Source organism: Pongo pygmaeus, chromosome 19, assembly GCF_028885625.2.
Source record: "Pongo pygmaeus isolate AG05252 chromosome 19, NHGRI_mPonPyg2-v2.0_pri, whole genome shotgun sequence".
NCBI classification, from domain to species: Eukaryota; Metazoa; Chordata; class Mammalia; order Primates; family Hominidae; genus Pongo; species Pongo pygmaeus.
Genome location: NC_072392.2, coordinates 67,637,498 through 67,651,647, shown reverse-complemented (window position 1 = coordinate 67,651,647; position 14,150 = coordinate 67,637,498). Strand labels below are relative to the sequence as shown.

General features: G+C 38.9%; 1 protein-coding gene across 5 annotated transcripts in view; it reads right to left on the bottom strand.

The window, feature by feature from the left end:
- Positions 1-14,150, bottom strand: part of MBTD1 (mbt domain containing 1) — an 84,559-nt gene that overhangs the window by 34,367 nt on the left and 36,042 nt on the right. For 3 of the 5 annotated variants that reach the window (XM_063656834.1, XM_063656836.1, XM_063656837.1), the window contains exons 2-5: positions 13,518-13,719; positions 8,827-8,966; positions 7,434-7,548; positions 5,874-5,956 (exon numbers count right to left, since the gene is read on the bottom strand). In XM_063656834.1, the coding sequence (XP_063512904.1) occupies positions 5,874-5,956; positions 7,434-7,548; positions 8,827-8,966; positions 13,518-13,719 (540 nt within the window). The remainder of the gene's footprint in view (positions 1-5,873; positions 5,957-7,433; positions 7,549-8,826; positions 8,967-13,517; positions 13,720-14,150) is intronic. The other 2 variants (XM_063656833.1, XM_063656838.1) reach the window with 1 other exon arrangement.

The following is a 14,150-nucleotide window of genomic DNA, read 5'->3' as shown; positions in this document are numbered from 1 at the left end:
AGCCTGGGCAACAGGAGAGAGACTGTTCAAAAAAAAAAAAAAAAAAAAAGACAAGACAAGGTGATGTTTATTATGTTAGAGTCCACTGCTTTCCTGCAGAGAATTTATTTCATGACAACACTCAGACTAGTTAACTGAGATGGAGCACTAACAAGTACTGAGATGGAGCAAAACTTAAGAAACCAATTTAAGTTTTATTTCCATTAGAAGGAAAATCCTGCAATCTAGAATGCTACATTGAAGATTTTAACTTCAGTTAAAATGGAGATGAAGTAATATGATTTATTTCTAACCTTTAATAGAGTCCTGTGTGTGGGGTCACAACTAGGGAAAAAAACCCAAAAATGACTCTACTTGAAAAAGATTTTACTAACAAGCACATAACTGAGAAATAGATAATGAGTTTTACTATAAACTATTGCTACTGTACATACACAAAAGGGCTTTTATTTTTCTTTCCTTAAAACCTAGAAGTATATGTGATATGCACTGCAAAAAAACATGGTAACTTTATCCCTTCAAAAAAGCTGACATACATATAGGTCAGGCAAAAGAAAGAGGATTAGAGTATGTCACATAAGTAACAAGAGGGAATCTGTGGAGGCAGAATGAAAAAGTATGTGGCCAGGCACGGTGGCTCACACCTGTAATCCCAGCACTTTGGGAGGCCGAGGTGGACAGATCACGAGGTCAGGAGTTTGAGACCAGCCTGACCAACATGGTGAAACTTTGTCTCTACTAAAAATACAAAAATTAGCCGAGTGTGGTTGCGTGGGCCTGTAATCCCAGCTACTAAGGAGGCTGAGGCAGGAGAATTGATTGAACCTGGGAAGCAGAGGTTGCAGTGAGTCAAGATCACACCACTGCACTCCAGCCTGAATGAAAGAGTGAGGCTCTGTCTCAAAAAAAAAAAAAAAAAAAAAAAAAAAAAAAAAAAAAAAGAAAAGGTATGATAAACTCAGCTGAAAAGTTTCTGCATATATGTGTACAAAGGACTTTTTTTTTCTTTTTTTTTTTGGGTACAAACTACAACTGTATTTGAGGGAGAAAATGGGATGATTTCAACATTTCTGATCTTAGTAAAGACAGCATCAATAAGACATGAGATTATTAGTTTAGGTACCAAACAGAAGAAATCTGAAGTCTGTAAATATATAACTGAAAGAAGACGACTTTATGTACATTTATACATTTTAGCCCGTGCTACAATACCTAGGAAAAAAAAAAGTTTTACTTGATTTCACATGGCAAATAATGGAAAACAGAAGTGCTTCAATTTAAAGTCTTTAAGTAATTAAAAAATAATGAAGAGTGCTTAATTTATTTATTTATTTTTGAGACAGAATTTTGCTCTTATTGCCCAGGCTAGAGTGCAGTGGCGCAATCTCGACTCACTGCAACCTCCACCTTCTGGTTTCAAGCAATTCTCCTGCCTCAGCCTCCTAAGTCTAGCTAATTTTTTTTTCTATTTTTAGTAGAGATGGGGTTTCACCATGTTGGTCAGGCTGGTCCTGAATTGCTGACCTCGTGATCCGCCTGCCTCGGCCTCCCAAAGTGCTGGGATTACAGGCGTGAGCCACCGTGCCTGGCCTGAAGAGCATTTATTTTTATTTATTTTTTGAGACAGTGTCTCATACTGTCACCTAGGCTGGAGTGCAGTGGTACAATCAGGGCTAACTGCAGCCCTGACCTCCTGGGCTCAAGCAATCCTTCCCCTTCAGCTTCCTGAGTAGCTGGGACTATAGGCATGTGCCACCATGCCCAGCTAATTTTTTTGTAGAAATGAGGTCTCACTATGTTGCCCATGCTGGTCTCAAACTCCTGGGCTCAACTGATCCTCCTGCCTTGACCTCCCAAAATGCTGGGATTACAGGCGTGAGCCACTGCTCTTGGCTAGAGTGCTTTAAAGCCAAATATTCTGAATACACAGACATTAACTGAAGCCTCTGCCGGGTTAAAATTAAATTACTAATAGAAAATAATCTGTGAATTTCTTTGATCTATACATTGCACCTAACTGGCATATAATACTGTATTACTATTTTGGAGATTTTTCCACCATTAGGATAGATATGGATACTGCTCTTAGGGGCTTAATTAAAAAGCACATAAAAAAAAAAAAAGACTTGCATTATGAAAAATGGGTTAAAGCCCAAAGCTGAAAATTAGAGTCCAGCTACTCAATAAAGTAGCAAGTATTCTTCATTTATAAGAGATGGACTAGCTGAACCAGATGATTTTAAAGATGCCTTCTAGCTTTGTGACCATATGATTTAGGATTAATTAAAAGTGATATTACCCAATTTTAGTGGTTTCCAGCCTCAGGAACTGCCAACGATGGGGTGTTCAAATGTCAGGAGCCAAGGCTCTCACAGCAACACCCCATCTCTGCCAGAACAATCAGTGCAGTTTCCTCTTATCCTGTGTTCTGAGGTCTAAGATTTTTGTTAGAGAAAAGGGGAATTCTTGCCAACGTATGGCAAGTAAAGAAAAGAAAAAAAAAAAAGGGGGCAATTATGATGCTTAAATAAAAGGTCTGAAAAACTAACCCCTAGGTACAATAAAAGACATATCAGCCAATCATAATATACAGATTTTTAAGTAGTATATATGTGGGTGTATGTATACATATATGTATAAACACACACACATATGTATATATGCACATCATATATATATATACACATACACACACACTTTTGTAGAGACAGGGTCTTGCTATGTTGACCAGGCTGGCCTCAAGCCATCTTCCTGCCTTGGCCTCCCAAAGTGTTGCGATTACAGGTGTAAGCCATTGTGCCCAGCCTAAGTAGATATATTAAATGTCAATTGGGGCTTGATTTCCTTTGCTGATTATAAAAAAAAAATTGTCCAGTACTGTTGTAATTGAGTGACTGAGTATAAGCCACTATGAATAGTTACAGGAATTATCAAAAAGGATATAGTCCTATGATCTACTCTGTAGAAAGTTCATTCTCAGAAGCTTACAGACAGACCATGGAAAGAAGAATTATATTCTTGAAATTCTATGATTTTAGAACTAATCACAATAATATCTAAGTGCTGGAAAACAGAAAGTATTTATCTGGGATCCTTATTCTAGAAGAAGAGGTTGGGTTAAGTTAAAGAAGCCAGGGCTCTGACAGCATCCCCATCCCAATTCCTGATTCAATCACAACAGCTCCGCCTCTGTGTTACATGTTACACGCTAGGTGTTCTTTCGTAAATTATGTTTGAAAAAGAATCCCCTAGGAGCAAGAAAGGCTCCCGACTTGTACTCAAGTAGAAGAGAAGGCAGGTGTAGAGTCTGGAACAAAGAGGCCTTTCTGACTAATGAACCAGTTTCAGAGCAAGTGTCAAGTCTTAGAAGACTCTGATGATACAAGGCAGGATCTTGTACTCCTAGTAGCTCCTGACTATAGGTTTTCTAAAGACAAAGCTAGTAACTCTCCTTAGAGACCCAGAAAACTGTTTCGGAGGGGACAACCAGAAAGAGTCAACTCTAAAGGACAAAATCAAGTGCAGCATGAAGTGTGGCCCCCTTAACAAAATGGCTTCAAATGAATATGCCAGTTAAGGTAAGAGAGCAAGCTCTTTGTACAAAAACATACCAAGGAATTATTAAGACAGATTTTTCCTGTTTGATAAGGAGAAGGCAGTAAAGAGAGGTAAACGGAACAGGAAGGCACTGGGTCCACATAATTGAGAAACAGATGCCTCATTTCTGAGTGAGAAAGCAGAGGCTCCACATTCTTATTAATCATGTGGTAAGGTTAGCTGCTTGATTCCCTGATAGAACATTTCAATCTCAAAAAAGGCAGAATTGAACAGTCAACCAAGTTCATTATTACCATAGAAATTTTCTCATAAATAACTTTAATATAGTATAACAATTCAAAGATTTGGACAGAAAATAAAATATTATACTTCTGGGGTTGAAATGCCATTCTTTTTAATACCCTGACTACTTACAGAAAAGTTTGATATGGTTTATAATATAAAAACAGATACAAAAAGAGAGAAAGGCCATTCAGAAAGAGACAAAAGACAAATGTTCCAGGAATCTGAGATGAAAGAGTTACTGTAACTGAGAACTTAATCTAATTCTGAGCTTCAGGAAAGCAATATCCCAAGAGAAGAGAGTTAAAGATTTTCTTTTTAAAGATCTCTCTTTAAAGCTGCTATTGCTGTGTATGGAATATTTCTCACAAATGTGACACTATTATCAACATTACAGCAAAATAAATCACCTACTTTACACAGAAATAAGATTCCATTTAAGGCAAGATGTCACTGACTAAGGGCTTCACATTGTATTTTCAAGAATGAGAATTAGCAAATTAACATGCTTGACCTTGATCAAACTCCTTTACTGGCCATGAATCACTGAAAATTCACTTAGATTTCTACAACAGGAACCTAAGCTCAGCTTTGTTCACATGCTGTTATCTAAAAATAAAGTCCTAATTTTTTTTTTTTTTTTTTTTGAGACTGAGCATCGCTCTATTGCCCAGGCTGGAGTGCAGTGGCGTAATCTCAGCTCACTGCAACCTCTGCCTCCTGGGTTCAAGTGATTCTCATGCCTCAGCCTCTCGAGTAGCTGGGATTACAGGTGCCCACCATCACCCCTGGCTAATTTTTGTATTTTTAGTAGAAACGGGATTTCACCATGTTGGCCAGGCTGGTCTTGAACTCCCGACCTCAGGTGATCCACCTGCTTTGGCCTCCCAAAGTGCTAGGATTACAGGCGTGAGCCACCGTGCCCGGCCTAGAGCCCTAAGTTAACAAAATGTTAAGTGCAAACAAAAGTTCATGTATTTTCTAAATTCTCTTTTCTTCTTAAACATGTATAGCAGCAGAAAGGATCTTTAAGTATTAATTAAAGTTGTAGTCAGGTTAAACAAGTATTAGACAGAATTAATCAAATCTAAAGGAATAAAATAATCAAGGAAAGAACTTGTCATCAGATAAATTTTAAACATAATTCTAAATTATTTTAAATGCTCTGTAACAATCCACTTGCTGAAAAGAAAACCTTTTAAAGGGTTTCTCATGATATATATATATATAGCACATATTTCAGCTCACAATACTATGTTACTAATAGTTCCTTGTTTTTGTGACTTAACATTTGGAGACAAAAAAATTAAGAAAAAAGATCCTTCCTCTTCTGAATTATCAGGTCAAATTGCAGATTTAAGTAACATACATAATGAATGGTTTCTGTTAGGTCAAATCGTATGACATTGTCAATATGCACATTTTTGATACACAATACTAGTAATTTCATTTACTTTCATTTTTTGTAGAAAAGAAGTCTCACTATGTAGCCCAGGATGGTCCTGAACTCCTGACCTCAAGTGATCCTCCTGCCTCATTCTCCCAAGTTGCTAGGAATACAGTTGAGCCACTGTGCCTGGACAAAGCTAGCAGTTCAACTTAATATGAACATCTGATGAGGCTGGGTGTGGTGGCTCATACCTGTAATCCCAGCATTTTGGGAGGCAAAGGTGGGAGGACTGCTTGATGCCAGGAGTTTGACACCAGCCTGGGCAACATAGCGAGACCATGTCTTTACAAAAAAATTTAAAAAATAAATAAATATAAAAGAAGATTAGTATTTATAAGAGAAGACTAGAACTTCTCCCTGTTTAAAATAACTTCAAACTGCAATTTCTTTATAGGAAACTTGTACTTACAAAACTTACAGAAGTTCTTGTTAACTATTATTAAGTATAATAATAAAAGAAGCATTTCAATTACAAGCATAAAAACAAACACCTTCTAAGGGTAAAATGCTTAGCTGTTATTGTACCTTCAGATTTAAACAATGACTAAGTACTTCAAAATAAGGTGAGAAATTCTGTACTTACATGTTTAAAACAGGTAACCGGAGCTGCTATAAAGCTATTGCTATTGATGTAGTTACCCCAGCTGAAACCTTCCATGGAGACTGCTAAAATGAAACAAATTTAGATATATTACAATTCTCAAATCTTTTATTTATAAGAAGGTTATCATTGTTAAAATGTGTGAATGGACATAAAATTAATTTATCCCATTTAAAGAACGTTTTCTTTATGTAAAGATCAAATAACTTCTCTAAATAGCATGAGCTTTGGCTTATATCATATTTGCAAACAAACAGGAGTTTATTTTTTTTGAGACTGAGTCTCCCTCTGACACCCAGGCTGGAGTGCGGTGGCATGATCTTGGCTCACTGGAACTTCTGCTTCCCAGGTTCAAGTGATTCTCCTGCCTCAGCCTCCCGAGCATCTGGGACTACAGGTGCATGCCACCACACCCAGCTAATTTTTGTATTTTTAGTAGAGATGGGGTTTCACCATATTGGCCAGGCTGGTCTTGAACTCCTGACCTCGTGATCCACCTGGCCTTGGCCCTGGGATTACAGGTGTGAGCCACCACGCCTGGCCAGGAGTTTCTTAACTGTTCTATACATGACACATGCTCCTGAGGAAGTGAGGTACAAGCTCTTCGGTTAAAGGGAGCAAAGAGAAGTTGAGAGAAGTGTACAGAATGACAAACACTGTTGTGGCTGCTTTTGTGCTTTTATTTCCATTCAGTTCTTGCCATGTACCTCAGTGAGATACCTACCCCATATCACTTTTAATTACCTCACTTATTGCCTCTTCTATTTACTCACTTATTGCCCTCCTCACTATTTACTCTCTTATTGCTCTCCTCATTATTTACTCACTTATTGCTTCACTTTCTATTTACTTCTATTAAAAATCTTCTGGCCAGGCGCTGTGGCTCACACCTGTATTCCCAGCACTTTGGGACGCTGAGGTGGGTGGATCATTTGAGGTCTGGAGTTCTAGACCAGCCTGGCCAACATGGTGAAACCCTATCTCTACTAAAAATACAAAAATAAGCCGAACGTGGTGGCGTGCACCTGTAGTCTCAGCTACTTGGGAGGCTGAGACATGAGAACTGTTTGAACCCATGAGGCAGAGGTTACAGTGAGCTGAGATCACGCCACTGGACTCTAGTGTGAGTGACAGAGCAAGACTCTGTCCCCCCCCAAAAAAAAAAAAATCTATTGGAAATGGTCCTTTCCTTAATCTCCTCTTACTACTCTTCTTCCCTCAATCCCTTTGAAGCCTGCTGAACATCCTATTTCTTTGCCTAATATCTTCACAATTCAGATAATCTGTACATGAAAAGTAAATAATAAACCAAATAAAAACATTAAGGAGACTGTCAAAAGCACCTGAACTTATGCATGCAACTATACTCTTCTAGAGTAATTTATTGAAATCAAAACAACTATTAGGAAGCTTAGAGCCGTAATGTGCTAACAGGACATAGAAACAGCTTAGTTAAACAGAATTCAAAATTACAATGTCATTAATTAAAACTAAATGAATCAATGTCAAATATTTCACCTCTGTCAGATTCACCAATATTACCTGCTTTTGTCTTTGCTTGATTTTGCAAGGTAGCTTGATACTGAGCATATGCGGCTAGCTTAGCAACTAAAGGTTGTTTCTGAAGAACTTTTGCTTTCTTTGTTGGAGGCTTACCCTAAAACAAGAAAAGTTAAGTAAATAGGATTCTTTTTCATCCCCTCACCACCACAATTTAACTGGACTGCATACTACACATTCTGCTTAAGTAAACATTGAGGGTTTAGAAAATTATTAAAGCAGAGGAAACATACAAGAATTTTAACATGAGAATTTTTTCTGGAGTTCTGCTACAATGTAGTTATCTAATATGGGTAGCAGAGCTGGCATAGACTACAACAGCAATACGCAAATTAATATGTTAATAAAAAATTATATCCCACAAGATGTTAAAATATAGGCTGTGGTGGATACTTGATTCCTTCTTATAGTAGATAGAACCAGTGGTTATTTACTCATGCAGGTTGCCAAGCATTGCTATTTATATGGTAAGAGAAGATAATTTAATGTTCAAAGAGCAAGTGACTGAGGTTTATACCTTTAGTGCTAACGCAAAAGATCAATGACAAAATGATCATGGGCCAAATTCACAGTGTGACAAACTGCCATCCATTTGGGTACAGACCACTGCTCAGGATCTTTAGGTACTGTCTATCTGAAATATAGAAATACATCTAAGTGATGTATTTCCTTAATTTGGAGGATTTAAATAACCCTTTCAGTGCTATGTAATGATCACAATAATAAATTAAATGAGAAGACTGTGATCATCCAATAAAAACACTGCAAAAATCAGTTAAGTTAATGCCTTTAAAAAGTTGTTTACAACACAATAGTAAGAACTTAGTCAAATGGTCAAGTCTCCAGTCATTTTGTAGGCACTGATGTACATTTAAAGCAAGACGATTTTCTTTCCATACCATGAGCGTTGTCAAAAAGGTTAGTTGGATTAACCAAATACATTTGGTCAAGGTATCAAATGGATTGTACTAAAAAGTACAAAGCGAGGATGATGAGAAAATAAAACCAGAGATTAAATTATTTCCCCCCAAATGTTGAAAGATTCTACCTTGATTTTAACACAAAAGGAAACAAAGGGAAACAGGAAAATGTCTTCAATTTCTGTATATAAAAAAGTGTTTATACTTATTTGGAAAAAGGATATTTTAATTAACTTCTGCAAATAATAGTTTATTTGGATAGTATGGCTTATCCGTTTAAAATAGTTTTTCAATTTTATAGGCTGAACAAACTTTGGGGCTCACATGTTTCCTCAAGATGTGGTATAAAACGATAACTGAGTGGGCAGAGGTGGAGTGCAGTGAATCACAGTCAAATGACAGATAAATGGCAAAAGCCATAGAAATAACGGACATAAGTAAGAAAGTTTCTGTACCGTTACCTGAAGTCTGGCCAAAATGCTTGCCTTCTTGGAGTTTGACGAGTAACTTCTTGAACATGAAACGCTACAGAAACGCTTTGTTTTAGAGTAAAAAGCATCTCGGACGCCAACCATCCCACACATCTCACAGGTAGCTAATTAACAAAATAAAAACACTAGTGTTATGATGATATAATAAAATCAATCTTCATCTAACAGTTTAAATAATTTCTCCTGCCATCTTAAAGTTTTAATTAAAAAATTTGCCTTGAACATTTCTCCTATCTCCTATACAAATGATAAAGAAGCCTGCACAGAGAAGTCAGAGGGAACACTGGTATTGTGCCATGGTGATGGGTTTTAGAAGGTCTGATAGTGGCTTGAGGTCTGAAAGGCTTTACAAAGGGTCATCAGAAACAGGGCAGATACGCTGGATTCAACCAACATTTCCTTAGTGCTTACCACGTGCCAGGCATTTTCATATACAACAAATTCCAGCTTTTGAAATGATTACACATGAAAGATGAAAAGTGCCACACAACTGAGGATTAATAACAAAGTATAACACAGGCCTTTAAAATACTGCAAAAGTTGAAACTTAAAAAGAGGTAGTAATACTTGGAAAAATGCTAAGAGCTGTATGAGGATTCCTTCAAGTTATGTTTAGGGGACAAAAAAAAGGAATGGGTTCAAAGTTTGAGGTAGAGGCCAGGTGCAGTGACTCATGCCGGTAATCCCAGAACTTTGGGAGGCCGAGGCAGGAGAATTGGCTCAAGGCCAGGAGTATGGGACCAGCCTGGGCAAGATAGCAAGATCCAGTATCTTCAAAAAATAAAAATAAAAAAGAGCCAGGCATGGTAGCACACATCTGTAGTCCCAGCTATTCAGGAGACTGAGGAGGGAGGATTGCTTAAGTCCAGGAGTTCAGGGTTACAGTGAGCTATGATCGCACCACTGCACTCTCGCCTGGACAACAGAAGAAGATCCTGAATAAAACAAAAACAAAAACAAAAACGAAGCAAACAAACAAAAAAACAAAACAAGTTTGACGTAGGTGCTCTATTATTAATCAGTGACAGTGGGAAACAGCAGAACTCTTGGCTACTATTGCATAATACACAATAATTTGAAAGGTAGAATTAGAACAAGGTTCACAAGAATTGAAGTTTAAAAAAGATAAACAAAAAGTAGCACAGCAAATAACTGCCTTAGTGAGTCAAAGCCTCCACCCAAACAGGTAAACTGGAGAGGCCTGTAGTGTAACCGGTACGGTTGGCTCTGTGCTTCCATGGGTTCTGTATTTGTGGATTCAACCAAAAGCGGACTGAAAATATTTTGGGAAAAAAAAAATTGCGTCTGTACTGAACATACACAGACCGTTTTTTTCTTATTATTCTCTAAACAGTATAGTATTAACAATTATTTGCATGGCATTTACATTGTATTAGCTATAAGTAATCTAGACATGATTTAAAGTATATGGAAGGATGTGCATAAGTTATATGTAAATACCACACCATTTTATATAAGGAATTTGAGCATTTGTGAATTTGGTATCTGAGGGAAGTCTTGGAACCAATCCCCCATGGATACCAGGGGACAACTGTACTTACTTACAAATCTATGAGAAATCATGGAAAAAAGATAAAAGTGCCAGAAGATTGCAGGTGAACAAAGGGTATCTACTGGGAGAGAAAACTAAATGGTTTTCTGTTGCAAAAATTCTAGAATAATTGTTAAAGAACGTTCTGAACACCTAGATAGAAAAGTTGTGATCCCAAGGAAACAGCGAATCTTTGCCAGAAATTATACATGTCAAACTAGAATTCCCACAAGTAGGATGCAAGTTCCATCAGGACAGGAAACTTATTCTGCGTTGTTCATCTGCTATCTCCAGTATTTAAAACAGATGCTAGCACACACAAAGCTTCAACAAACGTTATTTCCTTTTATGATAGGATTACTAGGCTGGTATGTTATAATCAAACCATGGCAAGAATATACACTAACAGGAGCTAACACATTTGATAAAATCTCATGTAGCTTTGATAACAGGACTGAGAAATTTCAGCTGGAGTAGAAGACACACGGGTAGTTTTTTTTTTTGAGACAGAGTCTCGGTCTCTCGCCCAGGCTGGAGTGCGGTGGCACTATCTCGGCTCACTACAACCTCCGCCTCGTGGGTTCAAGCAATTCTCCTGCCTCAGCTTCCTGAGTAGCTGGGACTACAGGCACACACCACCATGCCTGGCTGATTTTTTGTTAGAGATGGGGTTTCACCATGTTGCCCAGGCTGGTCTCGAACTCCTGAGCTCAGGCAATCTGCCCGCCTCAGCCTCCCAAAGTACTAGGATTACAGGCGTTAGCCACCACGCCCAGCGACACCCAGGTAGGTTTTAACTGGAGGATGACCAAACCCAGCGAATCCTGATAAATGAAGCTTTTTGATATGGTCTGCATGACTATCAGCCCCTGTGCTGTTCATAATTTTTTTAATTTTTTTGAAGTCTTGCTCTGTAGCCAGGCTGGAGTGCAGTGGCGTGATCTCAGCTCACTGCAACCTCTGCCTCCCAGGTACAAGCAATTCTCCTGCCTCAGCCTCCTGAATAGCTGGGACTACAGGCACATGACTACCATGCCCAGCTAATTTTTTTCAATTTTTTTTTCGCAGAGACGGGGTTTCACCATGTTGGCCAGGATGGTCTCGATCTCTTGACCTCATGATCTGCCTGCCTCGGCCTCCCAAAGTGCTGGGATTACAGACATGAGCCACCGCACCTGGCCATGCTATTCATCTTTTTAACCAAAAGACTAGAATAGGACCAACAGGGCAGGATTATCAACTGTAAATGATATAAAACTGGAAGATTAGATGACACAGCATTCAACATTAGATGATAGAATTAGCAATCAAAAATTTCTAAGACTGGGCAGGGTGCAGTGGCTCACACCTGTAATCCCAGCACTTTAGGAGGCTGAGGCAGGTGGATCGCTTGAGTTCAGGAGTTTGAGACCAGCCTGGGCAATATGGTGAAAATTGCCCGTCTCTGAAAAAAATACAAAAATTAGCCAGGTATGGTAGCATGTGCCTACAGTACCAGCTACTTGGGAGGGTGAGGTGAGAGGATCACCTGAGCTTGGGAGGCAGAGATTGCAGTGAGTCGAGATCTTGCTGCTGCCATTCCAGCCTGGGTAATACAGCAAGACTGTCTCAACAACGACAACAACAACAACAACAACAACAAGAAGCCTGGGTGTGGTGGCTCACCCCAGTAATCCCAGCACTTTGAGAGGCCAAGGCAGGCAGATCGCTTAAGGTCAGGAGTTTGAGACCGGCCTGGCCAATATGGTGCAACCCTATCTTTACTAAAAATATGAAAATACGCCAGGCATGGTGGTGCAGGCCTGTAGTCCCAGCTACTTGGGAGGCTGAGGCAGGAGAATCGCTTGAACCCGGGAGGTGGAGGCTACAGTGAGCCGAGATTGCACCACTGCACTCCAGCTTGGGCAACAGAGTGAGACTGTCTCAACAACAACAACAACAATTTCTAAGACTGAAAGTTAGTAAGAAAAAGGTTATATAGAGAGATCCAAAGTCCTACATCTTGGGTTTAAAAAGTTAACTGCAGTAAGACTGGTTTAAACTGGGTTAGTTCATGTGGTAAAGGTCAAAGGACATCAGTTATTTACAAGTTCATTATCATTTTCAAGAAAGCTAAAGCAATTTTGGTGGCATGAATGGAAACAGTGCCTTGAAAAGGGGAGATAAAGGTGGAACTATCTTCTGGCCTCACACAGGGTGACCATTTGTTTGGTTCCCACATTTCCAGGATGTGCAACTTTCAATGGTAAAACCAGGACAGTTTTAGGCAAATCAGGATGACTTGTTACCCTACTACCACATAATCAGAAGTATCCCCAGAATACAGTGACCAGGATATCAAAGAATTAAATCACTGGGATACACCATGAGAGAAATGGTTGAAGCAACTATGGCTCCTTGGTATGCCTTAGAGATAAACTAGAATGAAGGGTTCTATTGTGGAGAAAAAAGATGTCATTAGAACAAGGATTAGAATTATTCTGTGTAGCTTTAAAAAGCAAAACTTTCCAGACTCCCAGAAGCAAAGTTAAAAAGGCAAAACTAAGACCAAAAGATAAAAGTTGGAGGAAGGAAATTTTGGTTCAATAAAGAGACTATTCTAGTAATTTGAGATACTAAGAAATGAAACTGCTTCCTTTTTCATTTCCTTTTTCTTTTTCAAGCCAGATTTTAGGCAGAGAGAAATTCCTTACTGAGTCAGAGAATACCCAAGCACCAGTTATGTTAAAACAGAAATTATAAGAAATTAATATAGAGGAGGGAGCCCAACCTTGAATGTCTCTTTCAACTTTATAAAGCCCATGATCCTATGCACTTGTACTTTCAGTTACAGAGGCATTTCTTATCTAATTACCAAATTTATATCCACATGAAGTTTCTCACTGGCCTTTTGTTTTTTATTTTGTTGTATTTGCTTTCCACCAGGAGGTAGGCAAAATAAAGAGTTAAACACCAACTCAGTGATCTTATCTCGAATTATAAACGTCAGCTCTTCAAACTGCCCCTTAATAATTCTAAGGAAGGCGAAATGACAGAAGAAACCAAATGAAAACACACCCTTAAACATTAAGCTGTAGAACAGGTGAAGGTTATAAATACTCACCCATGCCAGATTTACCATCTGGGTATGTGTAGACTTGCCCATTGTTTTTGATAATCGGGAGATTAGAAGGTAAAGGAGCAACTTCTTCCTCACTCTCTTCAGAGCTGGAGCTGCTGCTTGTGTCCTCACTGCAGCTATCATAACCGTCAAACATCCCGAAAGAATCTCTTCTTTTCCTTTCAGATCGTGAAGAATGTTCAGTCTTTGAAGTAAGAGAAACCAGTGACACATGACACAACACTCATACACACCCCCTAAAAGACCCTAGCACAAATTCTGGTAAATGAGATTTGATAAATGAAAACGCAGCCCTGAGAAATAACCATTTTCTTTCTTTTTTTTTAAATGCTTTGAGACAGAGTCTCGCTCTGTTACCCAGGCTGGACTGCAGTGGCACAATCTTGGGTCACTGCAACCTCCACCTCCTGCACTCAGATGATCCTCCCACCTTGGCCTCCTGAGTAGCTGGGACTACAGGCAAGTGCCACCATCCCATAAACATTTTTGTGTTTTTTTGTAGAGATGGGGTTTTGCCATGTTGCCCAGGCTGGTCTTTAATTCCTCGTCTCAAGCAATCTGCCCACCCAAGTCTCCCAGAGTGCTCAGATTATGGATGTGAGCCACCTCCCCGCC